Source organism: Piliocolobus tephrosceles, chromosome 3, assembly GCF_002776525.5.
Source record: "Piliocolobus tephrosceles isolate RC106 chromosome 3, ASM277652v3, whole genome shotgun sequence".
NCBI classification, from domain to species: Eukaryota; Metazoa; Chordata; class Mammalia; order Primates; family Cercopithecidae; genus Piliocolobus; species Piliocolobus tephrosceles.
In genome coordinates this window covers 98,174,022-98,194,356 of record NC_045436.1, presented here as the reverse complement: position 1 = coordinate 98,194,356, position 20,335 = coordinate 98,174,022, and the positions used below count along the sequence as shown (strand labels likewise).

General features: G+C 38.3%; 1 protein-coding gene, 1 long non-coding RNA gene and 1 other non-coding gene across 3 annotated transcripts in view; 1 reads left to right on the top strand and 2 right to left on the bottom strand.

Annotated features, from left to right (window-relative positions):
* The window catches only part of PRSS12 (serine protease 12), a 79,961-nt gene extending 63,694 nt beyond the window's left edge, over positions 1–16,267 (top strand). The window contains exons 10-13 of the mRNA XM_023219903.1: positions 1,265–1,343; positions 2,064–2,186; positions 14,442–14,722; positions 15,289–16,267. Of these exons, the coding sequence (XP_023075671.1) occupies positions 1,265–1,343; positions 2,064–2,186; positions 14,442–14,722; positions 15,289–15,596 (791 nt within the window). The 3' untranslated portion in view covers positions 15,597–16,267. The remainder of the gene's footprint in view (positions 1–1,264; positions 1,344–2,063; positions 2,187–14,441; positions 14,723–15,288) is intronic.
* A 1,514-nt stretch (positions 16,268–17,781) lies between these two features.
* Positions 17,782–18,905, bottom strand: LOC111547914. Its single transcript, XR_002733268.1, has 3 exons — positions 18,481–18,905; positions 18,182–18,224; positions 17,782–17,982 (listed from the first exon to the last, which is right to left on the bottom strand). It is a non-coding gene; the product is annotated as an uncharacterized LOC111547914 (long non-coding RNA).
* Positions 18,298–18,428, bottom strand: LOC111547945. Its single transcript, XR_002733275.1, has one exon. It is a non-coding gene; the product is annotated as a small nucleolar RNA SNORA24 (small nucleolar RNA).
* Positions 18,906–20,335: the final 1,430 nt, after the last annotated feature.

Sequence of the window (20,335 nt, the reverse complement as noted above, 5' to 3'; positions counted from 1 at the left end):
CCAGCCACTGCACTCCAGCCTGGGCGACAGAGCGAGACTCCCATCTCAAAAAAAAGAAAAAAAGAAAAAATTTTTAAATAATAGTGTATGACTTTAAATAGAGTTTGCTTTCTTGCAGTCTGGTTCTTTGCCCCAGAATGATGTAAACTTAAAATTTTGCTTGTTTTAAATATTATATCATTCCTTTCCTTGGCATCATATACATCGACCCAACTTGGAGCATTATTGGAAACTTATGTTTTTTCTAATATCTTACAATTTGCAGTGTCATCTAGAGGACTCATATTCTAAGAGATGAAGGTTAAAGTTTGATAGCATACGTCTGAGATCATTTGGCAAATTAATCATCTTGGTACACACTGTTGAACCTCTTTCTCCATCAAGAAATAGCTATTGCTGATTCCCTATTGGGCTCCCTTCTACCTGGATATTATGGGAGACCATTAGGGTTGATTAGATCTTCCTGTTCTTGGCACAATTCCCACTGTCCTCCTCTTAGATAGAAAAACTACATATCTGTACTTTATACACATATATTTAACCAGAGAAACAAAGTACTTCTATATAAATTCTCCTATTTTCTCAAATATTTTAAAAATTAGTCATGCCTGTTATATTTGCCTTTCACATACCAGCTTTTCACATATTTTTAATTTAATTCTTTTTTTTTGTATGTTCTTGACAGAAGTCTGTTACCTTGGGAGGTTTGCCTGTATAGTCTTAACTATAGTTTACCACTTAAATTGGCTTAGCAAACCATTTCCCTATGTTGACATGCTAAGTAAATGTAAATTCACATCAGAATTCTAGCCTGGGAATGTGCTTTGCTCTTCTGAGTTACATTTTTATATGTGATTTAGAACAGTGTTGTGTGGAAAGTAAGTAATTTAGGCCATTACTGCCTTTGCAGTTCTCTTATTTTGTTTAATGTTCCATACATTTTGTTCCATACTTTACACAAAATAGCAGCAGCAGGAGATATAGGTACCTACCAGGATGAAGTACTGGACAGAGTCAAACCAGTCAGCAGCCCATGAACCCCTCAGAGGTGAAGAATGGGAAACCTCATAATGTTTCTTGTCTACTTGCAAATTATTGCCATTTAATCAAATGAGAAAACTATTTTTGTTACAAGAAAAATTTTAATTTGCAGAGAAAAGGCATTTTGACATAGAGGAGGAAGCATCAGTGGAGTATGTCACTTACCATCTTACCCCTCCATCAGCAATGTGATAGCTTAATTAATGACCTATTTCTGCTTCAGAGTCCCTCTCATCTGTTTGTGGCTTGAGATTACTGCACCGTCGGCAGAAGCGGATCATTGGCGGGAAAAATTCTTTAAGGTAAAAGTTCCTTCAAAAGATACTTTTTATATTACAGAATTATTTATATACATAGAATGTTACAAACTGGGGATGTTCTGTTATATAAGAGACTTGTACTCATTTTATTTTCTAAACTAAATTCAGATTTCACTGATAATTTCACTGTCCTTTGACCTATGTTTACTTTGTATAGACCATGTTCTTATATCACCAGCCTGATTTAAGAGATTAGATGTGTTGCTGAAAAGTTACATGGCACAAACAAAATAATTTAACAGGGGACCTGGAAGTGTATATAACTACAGAGAGTCATTTAATTTAGAATGTATTTGTTTCAGACTTGACTCAGTTTAATCTAAGTTTTTTGTTTATAGAATTTACTAATGGAAAACTTTATCAAATACTTCTTCAGACTGCATAGGTGAGGTAGAGTGAGGAGAGAAATTACACTTTAAATCATGAACTATAAGGAAGACAATTTGTTTCTAAGAGTGTCAGATAGGTGGGATCTATACAAATGCCTATAAGCAAATCTCCAGAGTTGCTGATGCTGGGCCTGCTCAGAGCTGTGGGGTCTCCTTCTTAAAGTAGGAAGGGATTGTATCCTGGAGTCCCTTTTGCTTTCCTTTTCCCCTGCCTGCAAGGTATTAAAGTTATTAAAGCCATTGCTTTAACCAGTGCTTTCCTTTGCTTTTTTGACTTTTACTGACGTTGATGTGTAGCTCATTTTCTTCTTAGGGGTGGTTGGCCTTGGCAGGTTTCCCTCCGGCTGAAGTCGTCCCATGGAGATGGCAGGCTCCTCTGCGGGGCTACGCTCCTGAGTAGCTGCTGGGTCCTTACAGCAGCACATTGTTTCAAGAGGTATGTGTCCATCTTCCCAAACAACCCAGTGTAGCTTCTATTCATCAGTTATTCCAATCCCCTCATGCTCTACAGCACCAAGGTGTCAGAGCCAGGCTATGAGCCTTCTTCTGCTTGTGCCAGCAGCCCTGTAGAATGAGGGAGTGACACAAAGAGCAAAGAGAGCGCTTAGAAAGCCACTTGCTACCCTGGTGTTACAGCAAATTCCAGATTTAGGGAGAATAGAAGAAGAGGGGTTTTTGGAGAGGAGGCAGCAATGTCAGTGCTCCCCCCAAGAACGTATCTGAGGCTGAAATTATATCTTTGTAGAGGTAGAAGAGACCTCAGATTATTTAGTTATAAATGATAAGGAGTAGGGAATGCAGTTGTAGTGTTTTTGATCCTTTGAGTCTTGGTGTCTTGTACCTTTGAGAAAGGTTGCATCTGTTTCATTCTTGGTTTCTTATAGTTTAGTCCTGATTATTTCATCTTGTCCCAAACATTTTATCAGTCCTTTCTGAAGTCTTCCCAGTTCAGAGGAGAGGTCACGCAGAGTCACCAGAGTCACAGAGCTCATGGTGGCAGATCCTGCAGTAGAACCGGCTCTCCTTTCTCTTTGTTAAGTGCTGTTTTGTGGGCCTTGGTTAATGGCCCTGTCCTCAGCATTAATTTTGGTATTTAAATATGTATACCAATGCTTGTCAAAATATTGATAATTATTAAAGCAATGTGTTGAGTACAGTTTCATTATATTATTTTAATTTTGTGTTTTGAACATTGTCACAATGAAGTTTTAAAAAAATGTGTACCATATTGTTGAAACATTTTTGCAAGCAGAAATTTTTCTATTTTTTCTTATGTGATATCATATGGTACATACCTTTGCTTCATTATATACTTGTAATCCATCCAGACAGATTTGTTCATTCACTTTAACTGCCGTATGAATTTTAACTGCTATTGAAAGATTGAACCAGTTTATTTATTCCCCTGTTGCTGTGTAGTTAGCTGCTTTCCATTCTTTCATTGATAGAAAACAATGTTGCAATAAACAACCAGGTACCAGTCTCACTGGATGTGTGCACATAGGGACATTTTTCTGGGTCCTAGAATATGGATTCCCATCAATTTGTCAAGCCCTACCAATTTATCCTTTGAAGAAGTTGTGTCAGTTTATAACCCAGCAATGTGTAAGTTCCTTTTTCCGCACAACTCCAGCTAAACTTGATTATCAAAATTTTAAATTTTTTGCCAATCACAAAGTTTTAGGGTTTCTTTTTAATTGTATTTCCCTGACCAGTGTCTTCCTCTTTCATGAATGCTTTGTTCATATACTTCACCTGTTTTTGTATTGGGCTATTTGTCTATTTGTAATTGATTTTTTAAATTTTTGGATATGTTTTGTGTGCTAAGTCTTTGTTGTTAGGTGTTACAAGTAATTTTTCCTAGTCTGGACCATGTCCTTTTACTTGTTTATGGTCTTTTTCTTACAAAACTATCTTAATATATTTAAAAATGTCATAATTTTCTTAAAAGTTTTACAAAAGCTTTGTATTTCTTATTTAAAAAATCTTTGCTTTGCCCTTATTCTCTTATTTTTTTTCCTAAAAACATTTATAGTTTTGCTTTTAATATTTAGAATTTTAATTTTTCCAGTTTATTTTTGTTTATAGTATACGGTATGAAGAAAGGACCTAATCTTATACTTTTCTTTATGGATAGTTTTCTTAGCATTTTTTACTAAATATTCTAGTCTTTATCCACTGATTATGCTGTCTGCCATATGCCAAATTCTCATATATCCTTGTTCCTAGGATCTCTATTTTCTTCCATTTTTGTACTTCAGTAAATATTTGTGCAGTAATCTTCCACATTCAAGGTGCTACAGAGAATATGTATTTTATTTATTTATTTATTATTATTATTATTATTTTTTGTTTTGAGACGGAGTCTCATTTTGTTGCCCCAGCGGGAGTGCAATGGCACGATCTTGGCTTACTGCAGCCTTCACCCCCACAGGCTTAAGTGATTCTTCTGCCTTAGCCTCTTCAGTAGCTAGGATTACAGGTGAGTGTCATCATGCCCGGCTAATTCTTGTATTTTTAGTAGAGATGGGGTTTCACCACATTGGCCAGGCTGGTCTTGTACTCCTGACCTCAAGTGATCTGCCCGCCTTGCCTTCCCAGCCTCACCAAACCTGTATTTTACATAACAGTGGCCATTTGGGTATATAATTGAGCTTCAGAGTCCACCTGTTTACTAGTGGGTTTAACACATTCCTGTGTTACCTGAGTGGCATAAACAATAAAAATCATATTAATTCATTCACTTAACAAATAATTACTGAGCACTTACTATTCTCAGGTACATGCTATGTACTAGAGATACAGTGGCGAACAAGTCAGATAGAATCTTTCCTGTTACAGAGTTTATTATGTAGTTGTAGGAACTCAGAGGAAGGAGATGTTGACTTTGCTGATACAACCAGAAAAAGTTAAGGCACCATTTTTAAAGTGAGGTATTTTTACAACGTTAGATCCATTTAGCTTGTTAATATTCCAGGTTCCTGAGCCCCTGCTCTAAATTTGCTGAATCTTTGGAGATGAGACCCAGGAGTTGCTTAGGTTAAGACCCACTTGCTTAGAGGAGAGATAGTTGAAGAATGATGATGGGGAAGAATAAGTGGAATTACCAGACAATTATCTTTGTCGTGTTCAACATATTCATTGCTAAACTGATAAAAAAAAAAATGATGGTAAATTGATTACATTTTTGGGTGCCAGAAGAAGGGGAGGGACAAGTAATATGTTAGAAGGTAGGATCATGATGGCAAAATATCTCTTTTTTTTCTTATATGGGAACACCAATTTTTTAAAATGTCTTCTAAAAAAAAAAAAAGCCAGAATACATGTACAGAACGTGCAAGTTCGTTACATAGGTATACACGTGTCATCGTGGTTTGCTGCACTTATTGACTGGTCCTCTAAGTTTCCTCTCCTCACCTGGCAAAATATCTTGATAGACTGATTCTAACAAGCAATATGGAATAAGGATGAAATAAAATGCTGCCTTTAGTTCCAGGAAATTTGGCTGAAATACAGCACAAGTGAAAAACTCACTGGTTTTAGTGTCCTGCAACTTTAATAAGACTCAGCAATACAATGTGGTTGCCCATGAAATTAATTCAGTCTTGTGTAGCACTGACGAACGGTGTCCAGACAAAGCAGTGAAGAACCTTGCTATTCTGTCTTTCTGTGCTCAAGTGACTGTCAGGGAGAAAAGCACTGTCTCCATAAAACAGAGAGAACTGTGCTCAGTTCTGCATGCCACATGATGAGAAAAGGACATAGTGCTCTAAGAAGGGCAAGCAGAAAGGAAAGATTGTGTGGGACTGGATTAGGTTTGTTGCCTTTTGCTTCAGATATCACAAATGTTAAAGGGAGATAAGATAATTTTTGTTTTGACACAAAAAAGAGTTTTCTGTTGTTTATTTTGTATTTCTTTGACACTAGGACAGTTCAAAGATGGAATGGGCTATGTGTGGGAGGAAAAGTGAGTTCTATTATGGAGTCTGTTTAAGCAGAGAGAGGTTGGGTTCATGTGTAGGTAGAGGCTGGTGGTAGATAAGATGCAATGTTTAGAGTACCGTGGTGAGAAAGCAAAAGCTATGTTTGAAGGATAACAATTATCACCTAGAATGCAGGATCTGCGGTTTGTTAGTGAACTTAGAAGAGAGAGACAAGAATAGCCTGGGATGTCAGGGTTATGGATTTCTCTTTCATTTACTAGGCAGTGGGAAACCACTAAAGTTTTGAGCCTTGAAAGATGATCAAGGAAGAGTTTTAGGAGATGAGTCATTTGGAGATTTATGTCATATATCTGAGGGGGGAAGGCAAAGTTATTAATCTAGGGAGGCATCTGGGAATGGGCTTGACATTATGTTAAAAAATCTTTGTATATGTTTGTACTTATATGCCTTTTTCTGGCAAATTGGTCTGTGTTACCAAATGATTTAAGCAGGAACTGGAGGGACTGTGAGGAAGGGACCTAATTTTATACTTTTATACTGGAGGCAGACTAGTTGTAAGATTATTGTAATAATAGAAATAGGCAAAAAGGAAAGGAGGGAGTGAAGGTAGAGAGGCTGTTAGAAATCAGTAGAGCCTAGACCGGGCGCGGGGGCTCAAGCCTGTAATCCCAGCACTTTGGGAGGCCGAGACGGGCGGATCACAAGGTCAGGAGATCGAGACCATCCTGGCTAACCCAGTGAAACCCCGTCTCTACTAAAAAATACAAAAATCTAGCCCGGCGAGGTGGCGGGCGCCTGTAGTCCCAGCTACTCGGGAGGCTGAGGCAGGAGAATGGCGTAAACCCGGGAAGCGGAGCTTGCAGTGAGCTGAGATCTGGCCACTGCACTCCAGCCTGGGCGACAGAGCAAGACTCCGTCTCAAAAAAAAAAAAAAAAAAAAAAAAAAAAAGAAATCAGTAGAGCCTGGTACAATGCAACAGAAGGAGACTTGGATCTGGCCACCAAGACCAGGGTTACAATTCTAGTTCTTCCAATTGTTAATTGTTTAACTTTGCGGAAATTATTTAACCTCTTGGAGTCTCAGGTTACTTCATTTTGCATCTGTAAAATGAAGATAGTAATGTTCTACAGTGAGAAACAAATGATCTGCAAAGTCTTTGAAAGTATTTTATAAACAGTAAAATTCAAAACAAACATTGGCTATTTTTATGTTGGAGTTTAAAGGCAAGAATTGAAGACTGTATTAGTGAAAGTAGGGAACTGAGGATGATTTTATTTCACTTACTAATGGAGAAGAATAAGGTATAAAACTGCAAAGAACTTGAAGAAGCCTATTTTGGGGCTTTGAATTTAAGCAAAATAATCTATTATCTTCCTGTTATTCAAGATTTCTTGTCTTTCAAATTTCAGCCAAAAGTTACAGTCATACGAGTTCAAGGCTTAAAGTATTAAAGTAGGAAGATTGCTCAAAAGTTGCACTTGAGGTTACAAACTTTAACTTTTGGGTTCCCTGGACGGACTCTTTTTTGTGGTTGTTGTTGTTATTGTTGGATTTATTTGTTTACGTGTCATTATTTCTCCTTTGGCCTGCTCTGTCTAGATTATTGCTTAAAGTCAATACTTGTCTCCTTTGTGTTTATACACCAAGTGTCTACTGTATGACTTGGCACATAGTAGATACTCTAAATGATTATTACATGATGAAAGTGGTGGCTCAGTTGCCAGATAGTGACTATATTTAAGAATGTTGGATTGTTTAGAGGATGGTGATATTTTTAAACCTAGATGAACAGATAATTCCTTCCATATGTCATTGGGAATTTCTTCTCATTATTTGCACAGTTTAAGATAAAAATAGTTGATTAAAGAGCAGAGGAACAGATTATGATATGCAGCATTTTGATATGCTTTGGCTATAATACAAGATTCTTTTAATGTGAGTAGGGAAAAAACTGCTTTGCAAATGTGTTATATATCCTTCTGACTTGGTCTTTAACCTTTGCCGGATTTCATAGACTTCCTGTTTGAAGCGCCTAAGGAGGCTACAGCTTACATCTTTATTGAAGTAAGTTCATTAAAAGGCACACAGCTAGTTACTAGTGATTAGAACAAGCTCCAAATTTTGTTTTCCAAGATTTAGGGATTTTGCTTAAAACAAATCCTCCTTTCATCATCAGAAACACTGAAATTTGCAAAATAAAGACTGTAATATAGAAGCAATGTAGTAGGGCTCTGAGGTTCCTATCCTTTTAGATGCCAGGTGAAAGATACCTTAGTTTAATATAAGGCCTATAGGTAGGGAAACTGGATTTCATATTTTGAAATTAGCTTCCCCTCACCCTCTTTTGATATTTCCACTGCTTTATCAACTACTGGTCTTCTGTACACCTAAAGATTTCTTGTTTATCAGAGCTTCCTTGGTACCTAATTCTTGCAGTGATATAGGCTAGTGTGGACAATAAGGCATAGATTGTTATTACCACTTGTGTTATTACACAGGATGAGAACTTTTTATGTTTATTTGCTTGCCTTCATAGCATAGTCACTCTTTTATATAATCTTTGTATCAGAAGAATCTAGGAATGATGGCCTGTTGAGGATGAGATCAAAATGCCATAATCCCACTCTACCACATTAATGCCATAATACCAGCAGCCTCAGTTACACTCATTTCATATGGCGTAGTCTCTTTAAGGGTACTTTATTTGAAGGCTGGCAAAGTTTTCGTAACTCAATTCTTATTCCCTCACGGCTTTCACACATTTCCATGCCAGTGTAACAAGCGCACCAGAAGTAGTTGGTAAATCACTATTTAAAAGCTTTCTATCTCATTTTTCACAGTTTCCTTAATGTTAATGCAATACACATGGAATGCAGTATCCCGTTGGCAATTTTAAGTGGAAACTTCAATAAATTAAGTTCTTTTGTAGCTGGCTTGTGAATCTTATATAATATAAATTGCTAATTTTTACTTTCTATTCTAGATTGTAACAAGTACCATGAAATGACCTTCTGTGTCTATTGTGGTGCAGCAATATAACTGAGGCAAAAGTTCCTGAATATTAATTTATTTTAATTGCTTATTCTGATAACAAACATGATTTTGCAGGAATAAATGTACCTGAGACAAGGGCTTTCTTATTTCTGTAATTTTACTCCAAAGTGGATTTGTTCAAGAATATAACTTTACCTGACTTTATCTCATTGACTTTTTGCCTACAAATGCAATAGTAGGTGGAAATTGTTAGAAATGACTAGATATTTCTAATTAGAGAGATAGCCACAGAGGTAATGGGACTTACTTTTTAAGAACACAGTGTGTCAGGTGCCTAATGTTTTTTCATCATGACATAGTATATGGTAGAGCAGAGCTCTTAGGAACATAGTCTCTGGTAATACACATATCACCAATCATGCTAAAACTATTTCTGTAGTACACATAGTATTTGTGTATGTGCAAGGGCTAATGCAAGATTCTACTGAGGTTTACTTCTCTGTAAGCAATTGGAACCATTTACACAAACAACTTTAGTCAACTCCTTTTTGAGTTTCATCCAGAGAGAGGAAAAACAGATTTTAGTAGTAGCAGATGTGCATGGCCTGATGTAAAATATTGTTTTCCTGTAGAGACAAATCCATGTAGAGAACAAACACAAAGAATATGACCCTGCAATCTGAATTAATTCTACTTTTAATTCTAGTAATTTGTTGTTGTTGTTGTTTACTTTAGCCTCAGTCTCAGAGAAACTTGGACATTGGATTTTAATAAACTGCTGTGTCTCAGATCCTCTCTTGCTCAAGCTTGTCTGGGAATTTCATCCAATTTTTATTTGAGGGGGAGTTGAAGGCATTTCAGCAAAGCAAACAACTGAATGATGTGTCAGCCAAAACCTGAAATGTTTGTTTTAGGAGCATTTTTGGATAAAATAAAGTCTATCAAAATAACAAAAGTTCAACTAGAAAAACCTTAAAATATATTGCAAAAGTGGATTGCTTTATATGTTGTCTTGAGAAGCCTAGAACCATAATAGATACTTCTGAAGTCCACACACATATTGAGCACTTCAGCTAAAGTGTTATCCCTAAAGCATATAATCATACCTACTAGGAGAGGTGACACTAGAAGACAAAAATTTGGTTGGAAAACTATTCCAATCTTGTGTCAGATGCTCTTCAAATTCTAAGCACAAAGTATATTCTAAGAATAATTGGAATTAAAGGAGTGTGAGACTCCATGCTTAGGTTTAGCTGGTATATTTCCCTAAATTAGGACAACTTTAAAAGTATAGGTACTGGCGGGGTGCAGTACCTATAATCTCAGCACTTCAGGAGGCCAAGGCAGGCAGATCGCTTGAGCCCAGGAGTTTGAGGCCAACCTAGGTAACATAGTGAGACCCTATCTCTACAAAAAATAATTTTTGAAAATTAGTTGAGCATGGTGGCATGCACTTGTGGTCCCAGCTGCTTGAGTGGCTGAGACAGGAGGATGGCTTGAGCCTAGGAGATGAAGGCTTGCAGTGAGCCATGATCGCACCACTGCACTCCAGCCTGGGCAACAGAGTGAACCCTTGTCTCAAAAAAGAAAATAAAAAACATGTGTGTATTCCATATATACATATGAACTAACAAAGAACTTCATTTTGACAAGCATGGTGCTGTTTGCCTTTTTTGTTAGGTAAATATTTTTATTCTCAGTTTAATATTAACTGCTGATTGGTGAGCATACAAATTCTGGTGTTTACCTGCCAAAATCTACTTGATCCAAGAACACAGTGTATGTATGGAACATGTATGCTTTTTGCATTTTGGTATCTATTAGTAATCTCTTAGGATGCTTACTTCATCCAGTGAAATTCTGGGCATGTATGGGCAGGAGTTATGCCCACACTTTTGAGTCTTTGGTTCAGTGATTCCCAAGTCTGACTGTGTATCTGAACCACCTATGATCCTACACCAGCTGTATTAATTTATATTCTCAGAGATTGTATGGCTTGGGCATTTATATTTTTTAAAGGGGTATAAGTGATTCTGATGAACAGCCAGCATTAACAAGAACATTGGATTTTCATGGGGATTTTTATATGAAATAGAAACTTGTTTTGATAGTTTTGTTATAATATGGTAATTGGTAAGATTTCTTTTTAATTTCAGTAAGTTAGGGATGAGAGTGTATGTATGTGGACATGAATGTCTTTCAAAATAACTCATTCAATATACATTTACTAAGCACTTTCTCTGTGCCAAGCACTTTGCTGGGTGCTAAGGATACAGTAGTGATCATGACATGGTCCTAGCCCTTGAGGAGCCTTTAATTAAGTCCTAGAAACTGTTACATATGCATTGAGAGTGTTCAAAAGGATTGGCTAGCTTTCAGGAGAACAGAGGATTAGGAGGAGCCTCCTAGGAGATCTCTGACTTGATCAGGACAAAACTAGTTTTTGCCATATTAGGATAGAGGGGATGAGGGAAACGACATTGCACATAGTTTGGATAATGACAGGTTTGTAAGACAACTCTTCAAACGGTTTAAATGACAGAAGCACGGGGGCCAGACTGCTGTCAGAGAGGGGACCAAGGACCAGTTCTTAGACGGATTTGTGTATCATTTAAGGAATTTGAATTTCACATAGATTGGGGATCCCCTGAAGGGTACTCAGAAGGAGTTATATTATCAGGCAGAAACATCACTCTGGTGGCAGCATGAGGGATGGGTTGAAAAAGTTAAAAGTTGAAGCAGCAAGGCCATTCAGGCGACTATTGCAATAGTCTTGGCATGGAATGACATATTAAGGCAAGATTGCCCAGGGCTTTTAACACTGATATTATTTTTAAAATAAATTACCTGTGGTAGTAATGTCCTGTTTCTTTGCTTACTGGTTGAAGACTCAATTTGTATAGATATTGCAGAATAGATTTAAACAGCCAGTTTAGCTGCAAAGATTATTTTAGCCAAGCGTCACAGCTGTTTCTTACAGAATGGAAAATATTGTTGCAATAAGACTTAAAACAGTGAATTCCTGTCTCAAAGAAAAAAAAAAAGATAAAAAAGATAAAAACTCAAACAGGTCAAATTATTTTAAATAATATATTTAACCTAGTATATCTCAAATATTATCATTGCAAAATGTAACTAATAGAAAAATGGAGATATTTAATATTCTTATTATCTATAGGGACAATATTTTAGTATTTTTTTCATACTAAGTATTCAAAATTCTGTTGTACTTTCAGCACATCTTAATTCAGACTAACCATATTTCAAGTGCTGCAATAACCACAGTTAGCTAGTGGCTACCATATCGGACACTACAGCTCTAGATAATTTCTTAAATTCCATTAAAAAGATAAATGCAACATTTCAGCAGTACTTTCAAGGGTGTATTTATAATAATTCTTATGGGAAAAGTGTTAAATCACTTGGAGTTTTACTTTAAATATGTGAATGTACTGTTAATACAATTTACTGAATTTACTAGCGGTATTATTAGCACACAGAAAGTAGAAGTGAGAATAAGTACTTGATTACTCTCCATACCTATCACTTTTTACAGTTTCAGTATGTGAAATAATCCTAAATTTTACTTAAATTTTCAAGGAAGCTATAAGAGCATATACTTTAGGCACAATATATTAAAAAGCCTCTGAACTTTAAAGATACATGATGATTTGAGTCTCAATAAATCACAAACTATTAATATTAAAGATCAATAGTAGGTGGCTGTATAAGCCAAATCATCTTTATTGCACTGTTTAGTTTTTGAGCACTGACAGTTAATTATATATATAAGATGGTCAGAGCCCTACTTAAGGATATTAGAATATTGAGGCATCTCATAACCTCCAGTAATTTTAAAGAAGTGGGAAGTTTTATTTTAAATAGACACTAGAAAATGCCAAGCTTCTGAATACCAACTCTTCTAAGTTCACATTCAAGTACAGGTCTTGTAAACAATAAAAGACCCAAGTTTTGGTTAAAAAAAAAAAAATTAAGGTGACAGTTGTTATATGCATGCTTTCCCCCTTTAACAGTTAGATGCCAGCACAAAATAGGTAGAGTTGATGAAACATGGGCTGGAGTTTTGGCAGGTAAAAGACAAGCAGGGTAGTTTTGCAAGAGTGATTGTTGTAATGGGCAGATGGTGGAATCCAAGCCAGATAATAAAGGAAGTCATAAAAGATGGAAATGAAAAAATACTGGGGCCAAAAGGATAGAAGTCCAATGGGTTTGAAGGATTTTAGTGCTGTAAAAACGGAAGGCAGAAATACGGTATGTGTGAAATCAAGATTTCAGAGGTGTGTGGTTATCTGGTGAATACAAGGTCTAGGTCTTACATTGTAAGTGGATGGCTGAGATGAGGTGGAGAATACACTCATTGCAGATGACTAAGTCAAGGAACTACAAAGGAAAAGTTATTGGAAATTAAGTCTTATAAGAATGTCATAAGTAGTGGGATGCAATGAGCATGGTGCTCTAGTCTTCCGTGAAAAAGAGGAAGTAACTAGGAGATGGGTTGTGTCATTCTAGGTCAGAGGTTCTCAACTGGGGGCAGTTTGCTTAACAGGGAACATGTGACTACGTCTGGAGACATTTCTGGTAATCATAACTGGGGATGGAGGGTATGTGTACCATGTACCAGTGGCATCCAGTGAATAGGGGCCAGGGATGTTTTTAAACACACTATAATGCACAGGACAGCCCTCACAACAGAGAATTACCTGGTCCAAAATGTTAATAGGTTCTGAGGTTGAGAAACCCTGCTTTAGGTGGGTTCAGTATCAGAATTAAAGTATGATGGCTGAAAAATGGGCTGAGAACTATCCATCTGGTAAATATTGTTTCTATTTTAATGGAATATGGAAAAAAGTATACATTAACAATACACATTCACTAATTTAAATCAACCATTTTCTGCATTCCTAATGGCACAACACTATTCTAGATGTTGTAATCAGTGAACACAACAAAGATACCTCTGAGCTGGAATAGCTTTGACTCAAGCAGGGAGGAGAATAAATGCAATAAATAGTAAACTAGATAGTTTTGTTAGAAAGTGATGCTTAAAAAAGAGGAAAAGTAGAGCAGATGAATGACATTGCGAGTGTTCAATGATGGGAGGGCAAAGAAAGATGGGTTGCAATTTTAAATATGAAGGTGTCAAAGTAGTCTTCATTGAGGTGACATCTGAATAAAGATTTAAAAGAGGGGAAAGGAGAGAATGAATATATGTTGATCTGAAAGTATAGTTTGGGTTTGCATTCACTTTAGAGGAAAGTGAAGGAGTTTACATCCACCTTGCAGGAGTGAAGTGGACTGTACCAAGTACTTTGATGGACACAAAGTTAGTTTCTGCCCTCACAGAACTTCATGACAAACTAACAATCTTGGAAATAACAGAGCAACAAAAATGGCAAACACAGGACAATAATTTTGACCTATTCCAGTTTTGATCCCTTTTCATTCGGGAAATGACAGGTTAATGATTAGTCTTTATTTTCCACTCATCCTCCACATTTGCTCCTTCTTGGAGAACAGATTACACAGTGAAATGAAGACAAGAGGTTATGACAATGGGTTCACAGTAGAGGATCAGGAATGGTGGGTCAGATAAATGGAAAGAAAGGTTGAATTTACAAAAGGGGCTGATGATTTGGAAGAAAGGCTTGTATCTTCATTAGTCTTCCTTCTTGACAATCAGTAATTTTCAGTATCTGAAGCAAATCTCTCATTAGTACTCTCTGCCTCTCAGGTATGGCAACAGCAGTAGGAGCTATGCTGTTAGGGTTGGCGATTACCATACTCTGGTACCAGAGGAGTTTGAGGAAGAAATTGGAGTTCAACAGATTGTGATTCATCGGGAGTATCGACCCAACAGCAGTGATTATGACATAGCCCTGGTTAGATTACAAGGACCAGAAGAGCAGTGTGCCAGATTCAGCAGCCACGTTTTGCCAGCCTGTTTACCATTCTGGAGAGAGAGGCCACAGAAAACAGCATCCAACTGTTACATAACAGGATGGGGTGACACAGGTAAGGCACAATCAAAAAAGAAAGCAGGGACCTTTCTGTGTCTGGTATTATCCATATATTTGGGTGTGCAATGGGCAGTAAGATCTTAAATAGGTTCACTTATTTGGAGAAATTTTGCTTAGTGTGAAATGCATGCATGTAATCGAGACTTATATTCTGGAGGTATTGTTGGTTCTAATGAGAACTAGCATAAACTGAGAACTCAGTTTAATTCAGTGAAGTAGACATGAATTGATGTGCCAATGTGAAACCAGCATGAATGCATTCTATGCTTTTTGATATACAGAATTCAAATATGAATGCCTGCACAAATGTGCTTTCTTTAGGTCACCTTACTCTACAGATCCATAGATGTTATTCATTATTCCTCAGACAATTCAGTACTGAGAAGTAAATTTGTAAAGGTTAAGATTGTGTCAACATTAAAAATACCAGTCATTGCTCATTTTAAACTACACTAATGCCACAACAGGGATATTATTTTCATGACTATTACATGCTCGGTAACTGTTAAATGTTGTGATGGTTATCCGGAATGCCACTAATCAGATGTTTGGTCTGAGTAGGACGAGCCTATTCAAGAACACTACAACAAGCAGCCATTCCCTTACTTCCTAAGAGGTTTTGTGAAGAACGTTACAAGGGTCGGTTTACAGGGAGAATGCTCTGTGCTGGAAACCTCCATGAACACAAACGCGTGGACAGCTGCCAGGGAGACAGCGGAGGACCACTCATGTGTGAACGGCCCGGAGAGAGCTGGGCGGTGTATGGGGTGACCTCCTGGGGGTATGGCTGTGGAGTCAAGGATTCTCCTGGTGTTTATACCAAAGTCTCAGCCTTTGTACCTTGGATAAAAAGTGTCACCAAACTGTAATTCTTCATGGAAACTTCAAAGCAGTATTTAAACAGATGGAAAACTTTGAATCCCCACTATTAGCACTCAGCAGAGATGACAACAAATGGGGAGATCCACGTTTTTGCTTTGTGTTGTGGTAAAAAATTGTGCACCCCCTGTTGCTTTTGAGAATTTGTGAACATTTTCAGAGACCTCAGTGTAGTGGAAGTGACAATCCTTAAATGAACTTTGTTGTCTATCCTCCTTTCACTGGAATGACTTATTCTAAGCCTAATCTCTCCCTGTTTCTCAGAATCATTCTATGTTGATTTCACAAAAGGTAATTTTTACAACTGAATTGAGAACCCCTTATAATTTAATCAGTGGTGTCTGAATTCATATTAAATACCCACATCTGACATAAATGCGTTACCCTTTACTACACTCATAAGAGTGGCATATTTATGCTTAGATCTTTTCAAAATACTTGACAGGAAATCATCTTCTCTGTAGCCTTTGCCAAGTGAGGAAATCAATGGTTAAGGAATTCCACTACTAACTTTTAGGCCTGAATAGGAGTAGTAAGTCTCAAGGACATTTGCCTGTCACAATATATTCTCAAAGTGATCTGATATTTGGAAACAAGTATCCTTGTTGAGTACCAAGTGCTTCAGAAACCATAAGATAAAAATACTTTCTACCTGCAGTGTATAAACTAGCAAGATTTGAAAGGATTTCTGGTAACAAAATGCCAGTTGGACATACAACCTAGTTTATCCAACACATTAACGTATCTACTATATTTGCTTTTAACAAGCACTTCAGATTTAACTTAGAATTAAATGTTAACTCTTCCTTAGTTAGCATCATAGTCCACGTTCCCCGACCATGATGTAAGAGTGCCACCTACTGACACTTCCCTGTAACTGACTCATACCTGCAGGTTTCCCCGAGACCAACCTGATACAATTCAATCTTAAAATATACTAGTCAAAATGCTTTCCTGGCCTATACATTGAAAAGTTCTAAGTAACTTTTCAATTGTTTTAATGCATACAGCAGTTATAACATATGCCAGGGACCGCATTCGGCAGCTTTGAACATCACTGACAAGTTGCAAAAGGCCAGTAGGATCTTACAGTAGCAGCCCTTGTGTTGAAAACAGGCTTGCCTCAAAGTGAGTCCAGTTGGTGAAACACTGATTCCAAACTCCACAAAAAGGAGTCCCAATGCTGGATTTTTTCCCCATGGTTTTCCCACCTAAAGGACTGGTTTCTCTATGGCTATTTCTGAGTTAAGGGACAGCTGCTTAACTATGCACCTTTACAGAACATTCTTAGCAGTAATGCTCAAATTTAAAAAGCACATTCAAGATACTTCAATGTCATAGATCCTTCCCCAGGTCCCAAGTAGCATAAATATAGGTAAAAGGTTAGCACGAACTTTCGGATGGTTTTAAGTAATCCTCTTGAATGCCAGTCATTAAAGGACTTTACCCTTCTACATCAAATTACATCCTTTCCACAAATCCCCATTTCAGTAATAACTGGTGCAAATCTAAAGGTGCTTTATAGTTTTACTAATTTTGCAGATTTGAAATGCTGCATATAATGCAGAAGAGCATTAAAAACTTTTGTAAAAACTCATGATTTTGATAAACTTTTAAAGCAGCGTTTATATGTAAATAGAGCTACATATGGCACACACGGCACCCACACTTGCACAAGGGCTTCAGAAAAACGTGCAATATAGGTGAGAAAAATGTCTATTGAAACTTTCTCACGGGCTGCCCTTATAATTAAACTACAGTGCTGGAGCAAGCAACATCAATGTTTCAAGTAGATCAGGGACTGGCAAACCTAAAAGGCAGCAAACAGCCTGCAATTTGCTCAATCCTGAAGAATACATGGTTCATGTAACAGGCTTTTACTATAACTGTCTTGTGACTTGAAAGATACACGTGTTCTGTGCATATCTGTAAATAAAGTACATAATTTTTCACCTTGTATAGCTGCCTTAAATTTTTGTATGGTTTAAAAAGACTGCTCTCTCCCTTGGGGGTAACCTGGTAATTTTTATATTTTACATTTTTCACAAAGGCTGCAATAACCTTAGAACTGTACTCATTCACACTACTTCCACATGAACGTGTAACATTAAACAGGAGGTATTCTGCTCACTATTAACTACCTTTCCGTCTATTAATCACTCAAAGAACAATGAGTAGCCACATGAATTAAGCATTTTATTTAATTATCAGGGACCATCTTAAGTATTACTTTAAAAAATTCAGTCCTATATTGAAAATAGGTATCCTGATAACTTCCAGAACATTATTCGGAACACCCGTTTCCCCAACTAAGATAAATCCATTGCCGGATGCTGAACAGACTTCGCCCATTACCAGTTTGGATTTCTTGATAGTCTGCAAGAGAAAAAAAAAAAAACATTATAAAACTCCGAGCTGTGTACTTACCTCACTGTTCTGAGATCTTATCAGCTAATTCAGCTGGCTGGCAACTCTTAAACTACAAAAGCCAGCAAAACGGGCCAGCTTTAGCTTTCCAACGTCCTGGCGCTAAGGCGTTTCAGATTAACTCAGGAATATGGAAAAAGAAATGTACCTTCTGTTTCCATCATCCATCGTCATGTGTTCAGCTCAGCTTCCTAGAAACATTTGAACAACGGTTTAGAAAAGTTTGCCCAATAATCCGGCACCCTCCAGGTTTTTAACAGTGAATAATGTTACTTGTGCAAGTCAGAATCTGATACCAATTAAATGGTGACAGCTTTGCCAATAAACAAGAATATGCTCTTCCATGGCTAGGAAGGGAGACTGCCACAGCTGACAGGTCCCAAAGATACATGGAGATTCACAATCCAGAATTAACCAGCAAGCAAACTGCTACAGGTTATTACTCACCATCTGGCTCAAACTGACGGTTCTCAGGGTGCTATGGCTCAAGAGCGACAGAGTAGAATCAAGATGGCCACATGACACCAACAGCGAAACAAGCTTCACCGGAGTCCCCAGGTGCCCGGAACCTTTCCCCGAGGGCCCACGGCTCACGCACGCCGGGGTTCAGGGTCCAGGGCTGCACGTGGCCGCCCCGCGACCTAATGAGCACTCAAGTCCGCGCATGCTTGTAAACTTAAGGGTTTGCGAAGCTGCCCCCCGACCTACCAATATCCCGACTGCGCTGCCTTTTAGGTAAGGCAGTAAGTTTCGGCCCAATTACCATTTTAACGTACGAAAGACAACTAAGTACCTTCAACTAATCCCGACGCTTCCCGAATATGAAAGGCCGAGGCCTTCGGCACACGCTCTCTTATAGAACTGATGACGCTATTCCGGGGGAAGCACCGCGAGGGGCGGAGCCTATGTTGTTTCACTCTCCGCCCCGCCCAGCCTCGCCGCGGCTCCACCTGTTCCGTCGGCCACCTCCTCCCGGGCTCCTTCTCCCCCGCCCGTCGTCCACGTCTGAGCGGGTCACCTGGCTCCGGATCCAGACGCGTGCGCACATACGAGAGCCAAAAGGTTCTCGCGATAGCGAAAAATCATGGCGCTTACCCGCGTAGGTCACGGAAGCGAGGGGATCTTTTGGTGTTTCCTGTTTAGGATACTTACTTTAGACAATGTTAGAAAAAGGGGCCGAACGCGGTGGCTCACGTCTGTGATTCCAGAACTTTGGGAGGCCGAGGCCGGCGGATCACTTGAGGTCAGGAGTTGGAGACCAGCCAGGCCAATATGGCGAAACCCCGTTTCTACTAAAAACACAAAAATTAGCCGGGTGTGGTGGTGAACGCCTGTAGTCCCGGCTACTCCGGAGGTTGAGGTGGGAGAATCGCTTGAGCCCGGGAGGCGGAGGTTATGGTGAGCTCCTATCGCGTCACTGCATTCTAGCCTGGGCGACAGAGCGAGTTTCCATCTCAAAAAAAAAAAAAAAAATAATAATAATAAATAAAGAAGGTTAGACCCGATGAGCCTAGGGGACACCCGGTTTCATGAGCGTGTGCATGTTGCCCATGTTGCAGTCTGACCCTGACCCCACAGTTTGTTGCCCACATCTGGCCGCCCTTGGACTCTTAATTCCGGAAAGCGGAACGCCTCAGTCTTACCCGCTGTACATTGCCTGAAGGAGGCAATGTAATAGGGCTACCGCCACTGTAAAGTGGAATTTCCAGCCTTTAGGAATAGTTTTGTTAGACACGTGCTTTTAAAAGAACACTGAATTTCTTTTCTGTTTTCGTTTTCCTCCTCTATGAAACAAACCTGGTGAAGTTTTTACTTAGTGCTGGACCATTTGGAGCAGCACATTGTAGCAATTGCTGTTAAGGAAAAAGGTATCAAGACGGGTGAATAAAGTACAGTGGAGATCTACAAAAACATGAAGTCATTACATGCTTTTTTGGGGAAAGATTTAATTAGAGCAATAACTGCCATTCGGTTTGGAATGGACAAGCTTGTAGGAGATACATTTTTATTTGAGATAATAGGGCTGCTTCTAAGGCTCACCATATTTCACCCTATCTTACTTTGTCTCCTTGTTTCACTCAATTCCACTAATGAACCGAAAAGAACTATTCAATAACAAGGCTTGCATACTGAATCACAGGAGGGAGTTCCGCCCAGTTACATTTTATTTAAATCTAAATAATTATCTATATTAGTTTGCTAGGACTCTCATAACAAAATACCGCAGACCAGGTGGCTTAAACAACAGAAACTTGTCACAGTTCTGTCGGTTGGAAGTCTGAGATCAAGGTGTCATTAGATT